Source organism: Podarcis melisellensis (assembly GCF_964234715.1).
Source record: "Podarcis melisellensis genome assembly, chromosome: 10".
In the NCBI taxonomy this organism is placed as follows: domain Eukaryota; kingdom Metazoa; phylum Chordata; class Lepidosauria; order Squamata; family Lacertidae; genus Podarcis; species Podarcis melisellensis.
The window spans coordinates 43,513,519-43,527,517 of record NC_138542.1 but is presented as its reverse complement, the minus strand read 5'-3'; the positions used below and the strand labels follow the sequence as shown (position 1 = coordinate 43,527,517).

Genomic DNA, 13,999 nt, shown 5'->3' with positions numbered 1-13,999 from the left:
TATCCCTGAAACTCCTATGTATAAATAATTTCCTTCAGTTCTTTGCCTGAAAGAAAAGGCTTATTTCTGAGCACACAATTTGAGCTTTCTTACTTCAGAATTGGATTTGAAGAGGGTGTTTGGGAGAGGTGGTTTTCAGACAGTCTGAACATTTCTGGTTAAGGATTATGAAGCTTCCATTTGAAATGATCCAGTATGAAATGAAAAGTACAAACATAATGATACAGAGAGTTGTCTTGTATGCACAGTACAATCCAAACAAAGAAAAAATAGTTTAACAGTTTCCTCTCCTAGCATCTCTTGCATGCTTTTTGCTTCTTTGGACTAAACTTTTATGTTTTATATTCTCTCAAAAGACTTGTGAAATTCACAGTATGGTTCTTTCTTTAGTAGGTGCTGAAAGAAAGGCAGACATACAAAAGGAAATCACCATCCTCTCCCTGAACTCCTTTTAAAAATCCGATTAATGATTTTGCAACCTAGATACACAGTTGCCTTCTCCAGCCTATGTATATAATTGTCATCATCTTTCAACCCACTGACAGCTCCCACTCAACTCTCACCCTTAGAAACTTCAGCTTTTGCCAGTCCATCTTCTTGGAGCCAATCCGATGAATTCACTAATATAAAAAAGATGTTCTCTCTCTAAAGACCTTGAAACCCAATAAATTGTAGCCAATGTGCCTGTGAAAATATTGTGAATTCACTCATTTCATATGTGCAGCACAAACTAAACCACTTCCCATGGATATACAGTGGTACCTCGGGCTACATACGCTTCAGGTTACATACACTTCAGGTTACAGACTCCGCTAACCCAAATATTGTACCTCGGGTTAAGAACTTTGCTTCAGGATGAGAACAGAAATCACGCGGCAGTGGCGGGAGGCCCCATTAGCTAAAGTGTTGCTTCAGGTTAAGAACAGTTTCAGGTTAAGAACGGACCTCCAGAATGAATTAAGTACTTAACCCAAGGTACCACTGTATGTCCTGGCGGCGTGGGAGACTAAAGTCACCAATGGCTACTAGTCATTATGGCTCTGCACTACCCCCAGAATCAGAAGCATTATCCCTCAGAATAACTTCTGCTTGGAAGAATGAATTGGTGGGTGGGTGTTTCTGGAGTCATGTCATGCTTGCAGACTTCACATTGGCATCTGGTTGCCCACAGGAGGAACAAAATAATGTATTACAAGAGTGGGGAACTTCAAGCCCAGAGACCAAATATGGCCTCCAGACCTCTCTGTCTGGTCTTCAAGGTTTTCCCCAGGCTCCACCCCTCATTGGTTTTGCTTTGTGTCCTCCTCAAGTGCTTCCGCTTGGCTGGAACGGGTCCTTAAGGTGTCACGATGCCCCTTGCTTGCCTGAAAAGAGGAGGGAGAAACTAAGAGTGTGCAGAACCTTCTGCCTTCTGAGTGGCTGGAATGTAGGTGACTTATTTTGCCCCACTCACTTCGGGCCCAACCAATCACAGGTCCCCAGAAATTACCCATAAGGCCGTTGGGCTGCAATAGCTCCCCACTCCTGTAATATTACATTGTAGCTGAGATTAGGCACCAGTGTCGCACCTCCACCCCGAAACAACCCAATGTGAAATGAGCATGCTCAGCGCGCTTGAATGCTGGCTGACCGATGTGGGAGGAAACCGGGAAAGGAAATCAGAAAACCAGGAGAAGCAGACTGGATGTCTTTGAATCCTTTGTTCCAAGGACTTTGTGCAACCTTTGCTAAACTCAATGGTGTATTCATTGTAGTTGCCCCATATTTCAAGTGATACCTTGCTCGTTGTTGTTTAGTCGTTTAGTCGTGCCCGACTCTTCATGACCCCGTGGACCAGAGCATGCCAGGCACTCCTGTTTTCCACTGCCTCCCGCAGTTTGGTCTTACTCATGCTGGTAGCTTCAAGAATACTGTCCAACCATCTTGTCCTCTGTTGTCCCCTTCTCCTTGTGCCCTCCATCTTTCCCAACATCTGGGTCTTTTCCAGGGAGTCTTCTCTTCTCATGAGGTGGCCAAAGTATTGGAGCCTCAGCTTCACGATTTGTCCTTCCAGTGAGCACCTTGCTTGTTATAATACCATAATTCCTTTCTATGGGGTGGCGGAGAAGGCTGCAGCTCAGTGATGGAACAAATGGATCACACGCAAAGGGTTCCAGGTTCGATCTCTGGCATCTCCTTGAAGGGCTATGAAAGACCCCAGTTTTGGGGTTATCTACAGATCCATTGCCAGTAAGTGTGGGTGTGAACAACACTGAACTCAGATGGAGCAACAGTATGACTTGGTATTATGGGCCAACTTCCTGTGTTCGTGTTTATTGGTGGGGAAATTTCACAATTAAATCTTTTCAGATTTTTAGTAAACATGTCCAGCAGCCGAGATTATAGGGGCATGGAAGTGAAAAGGGACAACTAGATTTTAGTAGAACTAAATAGCTATACGGTATGTCCAATAATGTACAAGGTCCTTTCATGGTAGCCACAGCTAAGCCCCCTTCCAAGATTATACAATCTCCTAAAATTACACAATAATCTTATAATTCTACAATAGCAATTAGAGATGCATTGCAATGGATCAATGCAGATCTCTGCTGTGTTGCCAAAACTATTATTTCTGTGCACATACACAGGCAAATGAATTAGAATGCTCTGATATCTTCTTTTGGGGTGACTTAAATTGTGCTGTCCTTGAAGTTCCATTGCAGGTAATGGAACTTCCACACCTTTCTCTTGAAATGGCATAACCTTGAGTTTTCAGTGTTCCCAAATGCTTAGCTTGGTGTTCTTCCCAAGTGCCTTCTCCAGAGTGACCCTAGGAGCCAGTCCTCAGCGGCTGACTCATCTCCTTTCACTCCCAATTGGCTCCCTATCTCAGTGGTTAAAAACCTCATCTTTCATGCTGCTTGGGCAGCTCTAGGAGACAGGGACCCTTCAACCCCTCATGACCCCAGACCACTATACTGTACATGTGATTATTGGACGTGGATTCATACATCATGCCCTTAAGATATGCATGCAAAAATGTTTTTAATGTACACTGAAAGGGCATATGTGCTTGTATATACTCAACAAATACCTGCCTGACATATGAAACATTCATGCATGAAGGAGTCAGAACTGGCCACTGGTCCCCACCATGAATTTGCCACAATGTGTGACACAGTCCCCAGCAGTGTGCTTGCAGCAGAGGCCCATGGCACAAATTTGCATGGTATTTGCATATATTTGTGGGAATGTTGTAGATAGTAGGAGAGGATATATTGATTAAATACAGTGGTACCTCAGGTTACAGACGCTTCAGGTTACAGACACTTCAGGTTACAGACACTTCAGGTTACAGACACTTCAGGTTACAGACTTGGCTAACCCAGAAATAGTACCTCAGGTTAGAACTTTGCTTCAGGATGAGAACAGAAATCATGCTCTAGCAGCGCGGCGGTGGGCTAAAGTTAAGAACAGTTTCAGGTTAAGAACAGTTTCAGGTTAAGAACAGACCCCCAGAACGAATTAAGTTCTTAACCCAAGGTACCACTGTATTATCCTTTCTCACTCACGCTAGTGAGTCAGTAGCAGAGTACATTCCCCAGTATATTGCAGGAAGCTAGTTGGTAGATTCGTTTGAATCTCTTCACTTAAGCAATCCAATCTGACTTGCCCAGATTGGGTTTGTTCCTGGTAAATTCCCCTTTAATCCCTCTTAAAAAGAATAAAGACCCAACAGTCTTCTCTTAAAAGTAATAAGAAGTTTACTCACATTCAGTTCACAGTAGGTTCCCTGAAGACAGGCTTTAGCTGGAAGTTACAGATGAGAGTTTGAGTTCATCCCATATGGGGATGGAGTTCATGTGCTGCTGGCTGAGAGCCAGCAGACAGCAAAACAACATCAAGAGAAAAAATGGTGTCAAGAGTCAAGAGAGCATGGCATCAAGAGGAAGATGGCTGCGTGACCAGCCCTTTTATGGGGTCTCACATCTACCTGGTCACAAACAGGGGGAGGATGCTCCAGACCAGGTGTGACAGGAAGTCCTCCTGGTTGGAGTAACATCCCCCTGTGTCCACTCTGAGCAAATGGGAAGTGTTGTGCTTGGCTGCTCATCTTACATCCCACACCTGCCCCAAGAAACATTCATGAATGAAGGAGCCAGAACTGGCCACTGGTTCTCACCATGCATTTGCCACAATGTGTGACACAGTCGCCAGCAGTGTACTTGCAGCAGAGGCCCATGGCACAAATTTGTATGATCTTTGCATATATGAATTAATATGTACAGTTGTCTCTGGGCAAAGAAAGATGGCATGTGGCTGGGGTCTCATATTAAAGTTTTTTTTAAAAAAAAAACAAAAAAAGTTTTTAAAAGGAAAAGGGCAGGAAATTTGGGGCATGCCTAGTACAAAAGATCTGGGCTCAGGGGCCCTGTACCACCTTCTAACCATGTACACACAGGCAGTGATATGCATTCAGGCATGCTATTACCACCACCTCATGCTAACATGGTTGCACACTAAACTTGGTTCCTTGCTAATTCTTGCTCAGGCTTTCTGTGTAATTTCTTTGTAACCTCTGAAGCCACTCTGAGAGCATAAGAAGAGTCTGCTGGATCAGGCCCATCTAGTCCAGCATCCTCTTCTTACAGTGGCCAACCAGATACCTGTGGGAAGCCCACAAGCAAGACCTAGCAGGCAACAGCACTCTCCCCTCCTGCGACTCCCAGCATACTGTCTCTGACAGGGGAGGGAGATCATAGCCATCAGGTCACCCCCTACCTGTCAGCTTTTGAATTGGATCCTGCTCCGAAATCGGAGCTCCTTTCCACCACCGTTTTAGGTTTTTTTTAATTAATTGTAATAAATAATAATATTAATTATAGTTATTACATTTACAGCTCGGCTTTCCTCCGAGGTGGCGCACATGCTCTTTCCCCTCCTGCTTTGATCTTCACAACAACCCTGCCAGGTAGGCTCAGAGACTATGGCCAGCCCGAGGCTGAGCTACATGTCTGAGCGGGGATTTGAACTTTGATCTCCGGGGCGTCCTCGTCCTACCCTGTCACCCCTACTGTTGCGCCAGGAGAAGCTTTACCCGCTTTATTTCTGCCTGCCAAGCTGCTGCTAATAGTAATGGCACAGGAGGACAGCAATGGACAAAGAAAGCTTGGCGGCCTTCGTTTCTCCCCCGCCCTGCGCAACCCCCACTCCACATCCCACCCTCTCTCTCCAAGGGCAGCTGCGCTCGGCCCTTGGGCAAAGGATGCGCATCCCGCTGCCGCGCCTCTCCCGCCCGCTTTCCGTTCTTGAGCAACCGGGCAGGAAAAGGGCTGCCGCTCTCACTGCATAAATACTAGAGCCCCGACCGAGCGGACAGCCTGCTGCGCGCCGTTGACCCGTCCAAAAGCACAGCATGTTTGGAAATCCCACCAGGACGAGGCAGGTAGGAGGGAGATGCCCGGTCTCGGAGAGGAGGCGGGGCTGGGGGTCGCTCGCCTCGCCCTCCGGAGATGGGGGACGGAGTGGAGCTGCTGCCCACCCCCCGGATCTGAGGCTTGTCGAGCGCTGCTTGGCTTTGTAGAAGGTCTGCCACTGGCTGCTGCTAGCAGCTAGACGGCTTCTTTTGACCCACGTCACTCTCACGTGGTGGCTTCGCTTCGCTTGCCAATGAACTTTTGGTCCATTCATTTCTTTGCTTCTAGGAAAGCAGCCGCACGAAGCGCCTTGGATCCGAGGCGCGCGCCACACAAGGGCCTGTGCAAACATGTCCCGGTCTGTGAACTTGGCAACTAACGCAGCCACATTGTTGGAAAGCTAAGCAGGACTGGGCTTGGTCAGGATCTGGATGGGAGACCATTCCAGGATGACAGGCGGGGGTCGACATACAAAACAAAAACACCACGAACAAAAACACCATACATACAAAAACACCACGAAGGCCCTCGGATTAGCTGAGATTCCTTCAATTGCAGGCAGGTGGAATGGATGACCCTTCCAATTCTACAGTTCTATAATTAAGAAGTGGATAGGGAGACATCTCATAATACTAGAACTCGGGACTACTCAATGAAGCTGAAGTTCATGGAATCATAGAATTGTAGGAAGGGACCACAAGGGTCATCTAGTCCAACCCCCTGCAATCACGAAGGAATCTTTTGTCCAACGTGGGGCTCGAACTCACAACCCTGAGATTTAGAGTCTCATGCTCTACCAACAGATTGAAGAAATGACTTCATCACACAGAGACAAAGTTTCTGTGGATTTTTGTTCCCCCAACATGTAGCAGTGTCAACCAACTTAAAAAGTAAAGGGACCCCTGACCATTCGGTCCAGTCATGGCCGACTCTGGGGTTGCGGCACTTATCTCGCTTTATTGGCCGAGGGAGCCAGCTTACAGCTTCCGGGTCATGTGGCCAGCATGACTAAGCTGCTTCTGGCGAACCAGAGCAGGGCACAGAAATGCCATTTACCTTTCCGCCAGAGCAGTACCTATTTATCTACTTGCACTTGACATGCTTTCGAACTGCGAGGTTGGCAGGAGCAGGGACCGAGCAACAGGAGCTCACCCCGTCGCAGGGATTCGAACCACCAACCTTCTGATCGGCAAGTCCTAGGCTCTGTGGTTTAACCCACAGCGCCGGTGGCTTCAAGAAAATAAAAGAAAAAAGGATCAGAGAGTTCTGCCTCCACTGTTTGAGGCAGTAAAGTTTCTGAATAGCAGTTGCTGGAAAACATAGGAGGAGGGAGTTGCTGTTGCACTCAGATGCTGCTTGCAGGCATCTGGTTGACACTGTGAGAAGACGATGCTGGACTAGATGGGCCAGCCTGCTCCTCTGTTCTTATTATGCCAGCAGCCCTTACAGGAGGTGCCCCTCTTGAATCATGTGCCACAGAGATTTGAATTAGCAACCCATCTTGAGACCTTCTCTTCTTGGAAGAGATAAATCCCCCCTTCCAACAGATACCAACATGCCCATCTTCCAGAGAGAGTCTACAGTCTTTGTGTGCCTTTTTTCACTGAGACATCCCTGACACTTTTGCATCTTTTTGCTGATTCGCTCATCCCAGGAGCTCCCTGCCCCTATGCAGCCAGTAGCAAGGACCTTTGATATCATGGCTGCTGTCAGGCTCCCTTTTTTAATGGAAATATAAACAGTGCTTGTTTTTTCAGCACAGAAATGTAGGGCTGGACAGACAGCACCTGTCAAATTTTGTGTGTCATGCAGATGGGTAAAACACAAAGCCCTCACTAAAAAAAAAACCAAACCCAAGGTGGAAATACACCTCACAGTATATCATTTCTCTACCCTAGGAAATGCTGTTAAGGGAGTGGAGTTGTGTGACACTTAGGTGGGGGGGGGAGGGAGTTATTCACAATTATCTGTGGAGAAATCTTGCTATTTGTGTGTAGCATTTTACACGGCATACTTATGGCAAAATGCATATCTTAAATCCCTTATAGCTCCCTGGGGTGGCCTTGTGGCCACAGCCATTCAGTGGAAATGAAATGGTTTGTTTTATAATGTGCATTTTGTCTTCCCTGTATGAAACTAATTGCAGACTGAAGAGTGTGAACATCCCAGTGCCGGTGCTCTGTGGCATGTGGTATTAGATCAAGCTGCGTTATGGCTACCCAAGGTCATAACTCTTCCTTCCCTGAAGGAAAGAATGCCAGTCACCTGCTGTTTCACAGCTGGCAGTGTTTTCTCCCAGCACTCTGTTCTGCGTTAATTTGCATGTTCTTATCTGCCACTTATTTGTTACCGTTTGCATCCCATCCTTCCTGCAAAGAATTTAGGCTGCTGGTTTAGCTTTGCAATGCCCTGTGTGGTAGATCAGAGTGAGGCATAAAGCCACGCTAGACAGGTTTGAAGTTGTTCTGTGTGTGTAAACATGGCACTGCCCCAGTTATGTGGAAATGGGAGGTGCATTTGTAAAAACAAAAGGGGCGTGTGGATTTGCACTGCAGAACCTTCCTCGAACCAAGGTCTGTGTGCAGCTGATCTCTGCATAACTCCTCTGCCCATGCAGTTTCCACTCAGATGTAGTCAGAATACTAAACTGAACCTGCCTAAGAGAAGAGTACCTTGGGGAGAGGGGCTGTGGGCATCTCAAGCATGGAAAGGAGACACGGCCAGCCCTACCATTGGGCAGCATGATCAGGAGGCAGATTCTAGGGGCCAGTAGCTCCTGGTTGTTCCTCCTGCTTCCTTTTTTTTTGGCACACATCCTCTCCTGGGGCCCCTAATCTGGCCTACTGCCTTCACTGCCAGTCCAGTCAACTTGTATAACTGGAACAGGGAAAAGATGCCTCAGGCAGTAAAATGTCTTGGCTCAGTCTTGAGGGGGATTTTAAGTTCCCTTCTCCCATGCATTTCTTTTGATTTGGCAATTGGATCCTCCCCCCCCCCCACTTTTTTATTGGAGTAGGGAAGTTCTGGGCGCCAAAAGAGAACTTGTGTACAGAAGTACTTTTCCCCCCAATACCACTTCATGGTCCCAATGAAAATTTCATCTCCCTTTTCTCTGCCTCTCCAATGCTGCAATTGGCTCACCAGTTAAATTTCCACATACTGTATACTTATTTGAAGATGGCTATCATATCTCTGCTCAGTCTCCTCTTTTCTAGACTAAACATACCCAACTCCTTCAACTCCTTCAAGGCTTAGTTTCCAGACCCTTGATCATCTTGGTTGCCATCCTCTGCACATGTTTCAGCTTGTCAACATCCATCTTAAATTGTGGTGCCCAGAACTGGACACAGTATTCCAAGTGTGGTCTAACCAAGGCAGAATAGAGGGGTACTATCATTTCCCTTGAACTGGACACTATACTTTTGTTGATACAGCCTAGAATAGCATTGCTTTTTTGCTGTCGAATCACACTGTTGAGCTTGTGGTCTACTAAGATTTTTTTTCACATGTACTCACGGCAAGCAGGTGTCCCCCATCTTGTATTTGTGCATCTGGTTCTTCCTGCCTAGGTCCCTATTGAAATTCATTTTGTTAGTTTGGGCCCAGTTCACCAATCTGTTAGGGTAGTGTCATGTTGAATCCTGATACATACAGTCTTCTGTGGCACTAACTACCCCTCTCAGTTTGGTGTCATCTGCCAATTGGATGAGCATTCCACACACACATCCCAATGAATGAGCTTCAGATATGTGCTTTCTCCTCACTAAATGATACTAAATACAGGCTAAAGTACAAAGTGCGCAATGTTGTTCTAGTTAAATGAAGTCTACATTTTGAATGCTGCAGCCATACTTTCAGCATCTGTTCTATTCCTTGAAGGGATAGCTGGTCTTTGAATAGCAGGGCTGTTTAAGGGGTGCTGCAGGAATCAACTTTGCCTCGTGAAGGCATGCATGGGTTGCGTCTGTCAAGGAATTTATTATCTAACTTTTGTGTTCCCATGAGGAAAAGAAGCCGAACTATGAGGAAAAAGAATACGAAGCAGGGAAGTTTGCTACCATCGAGCACACTGGAGAAACATTTGATGCGGCCTGTCTTGAAGCTGTGGCAAAACTATATAAATACTTTGAAGGAAGCAACAACCAAGGTGAAAAGCTTTAGATACCTTCTTCACATCCACCTTAATTCAGCTGCTTAATTGTTCATTATCTAATCCTTGGGGGGAAAGATAACATGAACATGTATTTGTTCATATTTGTCATTTTGTGAGTGTCTCAGAAAAGTGGAGTCTTTGATCTGCATTTCTTTTTCAGGGGCTAAGATGAGTGTGGTAGATCCAGTGTGTATCACTGCATTGCTTGCAGATGATGGGTCACTGCAACTGAAGGTGAAAGTCTCGCTACAGATTCCAAGTCAGTTCCAGGCCAGTCCTCCTTCACCCGCTGATAAGAGCATCCAGATTGAACAGAGAGGGAAAATGGCTGTTTTCTTCATGTAGGTTTCTTAAGCCGGTTGTGTAACTCTAAAGCCAACCTGGTTCCCTCCAGGTCTTGTTGTGCCACAACTCCCATCATCACTAACCATTGGCCATGAGAGTTTACACGTCCCCTCTCAACATGTTGTGATATTGACCACACACCCACACACCCAATGCCTAGCAGTTACTGTCAAACCTCGGAACTTGAACGGCTCCGTTGCCGAACATTTAAGTTCCCAAACGCCGAAAACCTGGAAGGAAGTGTTCCAGTTTTCAAACATTCTTCAGAACTCGAACGTCCAACATGGCTTCTGCTTGAGTGCAAGAAGCTCTTGCAACCAACCCGAAGCCGCATCTTGGAACTCGAAAGTTTCAGAACTCAAACGATCTTCTGGAATACAGTGGCAGTACACATTAGTACTAGATATTTAGGAATGCCCTGTTAGAGTGACTCTGAATCATCATGCTCATCATGCTATTTCTGTTAGCAACACTAGGGAGAATGAGAGCAGGATGGGTCTGTAGTTTGCCCGTTGTCCCAGTCAAAATGTGTACCCAAACACTAGGCTTTGTGGTTGAATGTTAGCTTCTGTCTTCCTTTAAAGCTGCTCATACATCCCTGAGGGAGGTGTCCCCCATTCTGCGAGAACCCTGACTTTCAAATACCCAAGGCTGAGGCCTAGAAACTCTTTTAGTTGCGCTATGGCTCTGAGCCAGTAAGATGTTATACAGCAGCTGTCCATCAATGTCTAGAGTGCTAAATCCATTAGTAGCCCAAACAGATGTATCGAGAATTGATAGCCTGTCATTTCTGATGTGTCAGTTCCTTTGAACCAAGCTGAGAGATCTTGAATGAATTTGGCCTGCCACTTTCAGTTGGCGAGCATGTTTATGCACACTCACCTCTCGAGGGGGGGGGGATCATTCAGCCCAAATGGCCTTTGGGTGTCACTCTGGTGTCAAGGGAAAGCAAAACTTTATTGTAATTCCTGCGATGAAGTCGGCTGCCAAGGACCACATTTCAAAAAGTAAGCCTCTCTTTGTCAATGCAAGGGGACTGGGAATCCACTCTAATTCTCCAGGCGCAGCGAGGGGAATATGAAGTGGAGGCTTCCGTTGTTCATTCTAAATGTCTGGCACAAAATGTCATGTTGGGCTTTGGGAGCAAATTTCCCTTTGTGGCAGTTGCCGTAACCACAACCACTCTTTATGCTATTATGGTAGATGAGGTTCCCTTGACTGACATCTCTGGAAATTGCCACTAAAGACACATATTGATTCTAACCCTGACTGACACCTGGGCAAATAGAATTTGATCCTCTTTTACCAAAGTCCCATGAAAACAAAAATGTAAAAAAAGGGGGGGAGTGGGTTAACGGATGTGGTTGTACAGTCTTTTTTGTTTCGTTTCTTCACACACAGTAACCATTTTAGATGCTCTTCTGATTGAGCCATTGTGAACATATTTAAGGTGTTATCTATGTTGAAGGGAGCCCAGTACCATTCTGCTCAACTTTCTGCTGAGGACGCAACTTAGAAATGAACAGGAGCACAATGATGCTCTTATGCAACTCTCCTTCTTTTCAGTAGGGCTTGTGCATGAGAACATCCCAGTGCATTGTATCCCATGGGCCAGATCTGCCTTATTTCTTGCTTGGCCACCTCTAATGGCACTTGAAATCTGCCACCTGCTTTGCCTTGAGATCTGCTTCTGGGGCACACTACAGAAGGGCACTTGCAAATCTAACAAATCTAATTTAAAAACTCTGCTTGAATTATTATTTTTCCTCTTCTGCAGTTACACTCGGGGACTGGTCTACACACCACCCTCTAATTTTTCCATTTGTTTTTATTGTTCTCTTGTTTTTTCTTTGTTCATAGGACATTTCACAGCGATGCCAAAGGAGAGAACTATAAGAATTATGCAGCTCAGCTAAGATCTGCAGTAGGAACTGAGAAAGCTGACCACAAAGAGCTATATATTTTCAGCAGCTATGATCCCCAAAACAAATCCTTCGGGAATCGCCATGAGGTTTCACTGCGGAAGAAGTGAGCAGTCCAAAAACAAGAAAGATGCCCCAATTGGGGAAGGTGGAAGAAGGAGGAAAATATCCACAGGTGCTATAGAAAGCTGATGTGTGTTTTGAAATTTACCCAGCATGTTTTGAGCATATTGCTTTTAATTAAAGGTTGTTCCAGCTTTGCTGCTTTCTTTCATAAGCCATGAGTTGCATTTCTTGGGCTGTTTCCCATCCAAAACAGAATAGCAGAAGTAAAATAATAAATTAATAAAGAGAAATGCACTCAAAAAGCATTGGGTGAACCCAAAAATAAATACCGTAAATCAGCGGAGGGTTTTTTCTGACACCAAAACAAGTTTACCTCATTGTTGATAGGCTGTTCGCATTCTACTATTCCCCCCCCCCCTTAGTTCAGAATCTAAATAAAAACTGTATCAGTAATAGGGGGAAAGGTCCTTAGTCTGAGCTTGCATGTTCCTACTGTCCTTTGGTTTTGACCTCAACAATGTCAGCTAGATCTCTCCCAAAGTTGTCCAGAGGGATAATAAGACAGCTGTACTTACAAGCCAGTAAAACTGGCACCTGTTAACAGATTGGTATTTCCTGCAGCACTGTCAGCTTGTTACACTCATCTGACTTGGGAGTTAATTTCTATCCTTAGTCCAAGTCAACCCTAGAGGCTGCTTTCAAGTAAGGTACACTGACAGTGCAGTACACAAACCCCTGAAATGGGTGTTCTTGTCCTTGGAGCCATGTTTGCATTAGAATTAGTAGAAGCTGCATCATTGGCAACAGCAACTATCACCAGCTGCCATTGTGTCATTAGGTAAGGCTCATGTGGCATTGGAAAGGCATTTGGGGCAAGTACATCTTTAGGTTGTGTCTAAATGCCAACAGCCTATTTATTTGGAAATGCCTAAGCTTTTCTTAACTTCCGTCTCCTTTTACAATCGTGGATTCATATGGTTAGAAGGTACCTGGAGAAGTCATCTTTCTTTTCGTAAATCTGCCAAAGAATAAAATAAACTAAAATTGGAATTGATTAGTTTTCTCAAGATGGTGGAAGGCATGTGTGATATCTTCCAATGGTCTAGTGGTGGTGGCACTCACCAGTCTTCTGATAGAAAATGCTCTGCAGGAGCAGGGAGAGAAAAAATGGGGGCTCAAGGAGGATCAGTTGGGGTGGGAGTGATAAATGACCTTATTTTCATCTGAGCAATGTTGGAGGGTATGGTATCCCCATATCGTGCTCTAACGGAGACCTTTGCTCTGCATTACTTTTTATTCCCCCCCCCCTTTTGTGGCGCTGTGGGTTAAACCACAGAGCCTAGGACTTGCCGATCAGAAGGTCGGTGGTTCGAATCCCCACGACGGGGTGAACTCCCATTGCTCAGTCCCTGCTCCTGCCAAGCTAGCAGTTCGAAAGCACCTCAAAGTGCAAGTAGATAAATACCTTCCGGCAGGAAGGTAAACAGTGTTTCCGTGCGCTGCTCTGGTTTGCCAGAAGTGGCTTAGTCATGCTGGCCACATGCCCCAGAAGCTGTCTGCAGACAAACGCCAGATCCCTCCAGAGCCGCAACCCCAGAGTTGGTCACTACTGGACCTAATGGTCAGGGGTCCCCTTTACCTTTACCTTTGAAGTGGGAGGCTCAGCTCAGACTGAAGGATGAAGGACCTCAGTGCAAGCTGTGATCTGACTACTGCATTTAAGCCTTGGATCACTTTGTACCTCATAACTCTTTGTTTCCTCGAATGCTTGCTGAGATGTCTTAATGGAACACCCACCCTTTTGCCAAAGCCTTTCAGCTTCTGAAGAACTGCAATTTTCTACATAAATATGGATATGAAGGGCTGTTATTAAGCACATTTTTAAATAATAATAAAACAAATATAAAATGCATGTTTTGAGGGTGTAACTGCATCCATCAGAAGTATAATTTTGTGGAACAAACTGATAGTTTAGGTGTCCAAAATTAGTGCCAAAGCGACAAATTAAAACCTGAGGTGGCGCACATATGCATTCCTTTGACATCTCTGTTTGCGGGTGACAAGGTTTCTGCAGTGGAATGTCAGACGGGGCGCAGCAGCAGCATGATGCATGGAGT

General features: G+C 45.6%; 1 protein-coding gene across 2 annotated transcripts; it reads left to right on the top strand.

The window, feature by feature from the left end:
- Positions 1-5,278: 5,278 nt before the first annotated feature.
- On the top strand, positions 5,279-13,790 carry HEBP1 (heme binding protein 1). Of its 2 annotated transcripts, none has more exons than XM_081928615.1 (5): positions 5,279-5,425; positions 9,402-9,543; positions 9,710-9,890; positions 11,755-13,194; positions 13,536-13,790. In XM_081928615.1, exons 1-4 carry the CDS (start codon positions 5,396-5,398, stop codon positions 11,924-11,926), a joined length of 525 nt encoding a protein of 174 aa, XP_081784741.1. In that variant the 5' UTR covers positions 5,279-5,395; the 3' UTR covers positions 11,927-13,194; positions 13,536-13,790. The 2 variants fall into 2 exon arrangements, with proteins under 2 accessions (XP_081784741.1, XP_081784742.1); XM_081928616.1 differs by having other exon boundaries at positions 5,292-5,425; positions 9,411-9,543.
- The last annotated feature ends 209 nt before the right edge of the window (positions 13,791-13,999 follow it).

Bases quoted from the DNA above. Each gene is read 5' to 3' on its own strand.
- HEBP1 (XM_081928615.1), top strand. From the start codon at position 5,396: ATGTTTGGAAATCCCACCAGGACGAGGCAG. The intron at 9,544-9,709 runs GTGAAAAGCTTT...TTTCTTTTTCAG, and splicing joins TGAAGGAAGCAACAACCAAG to GGGCTAAGATGAGTGTGGTA. The intron at 9,891-11,754 runs GTAGGTTTCTTA...CTTTGTTCATAG, and splicing joins AAAATGGCTGTTTTCTTCAT to GACATTTCACAGCGATGCCA.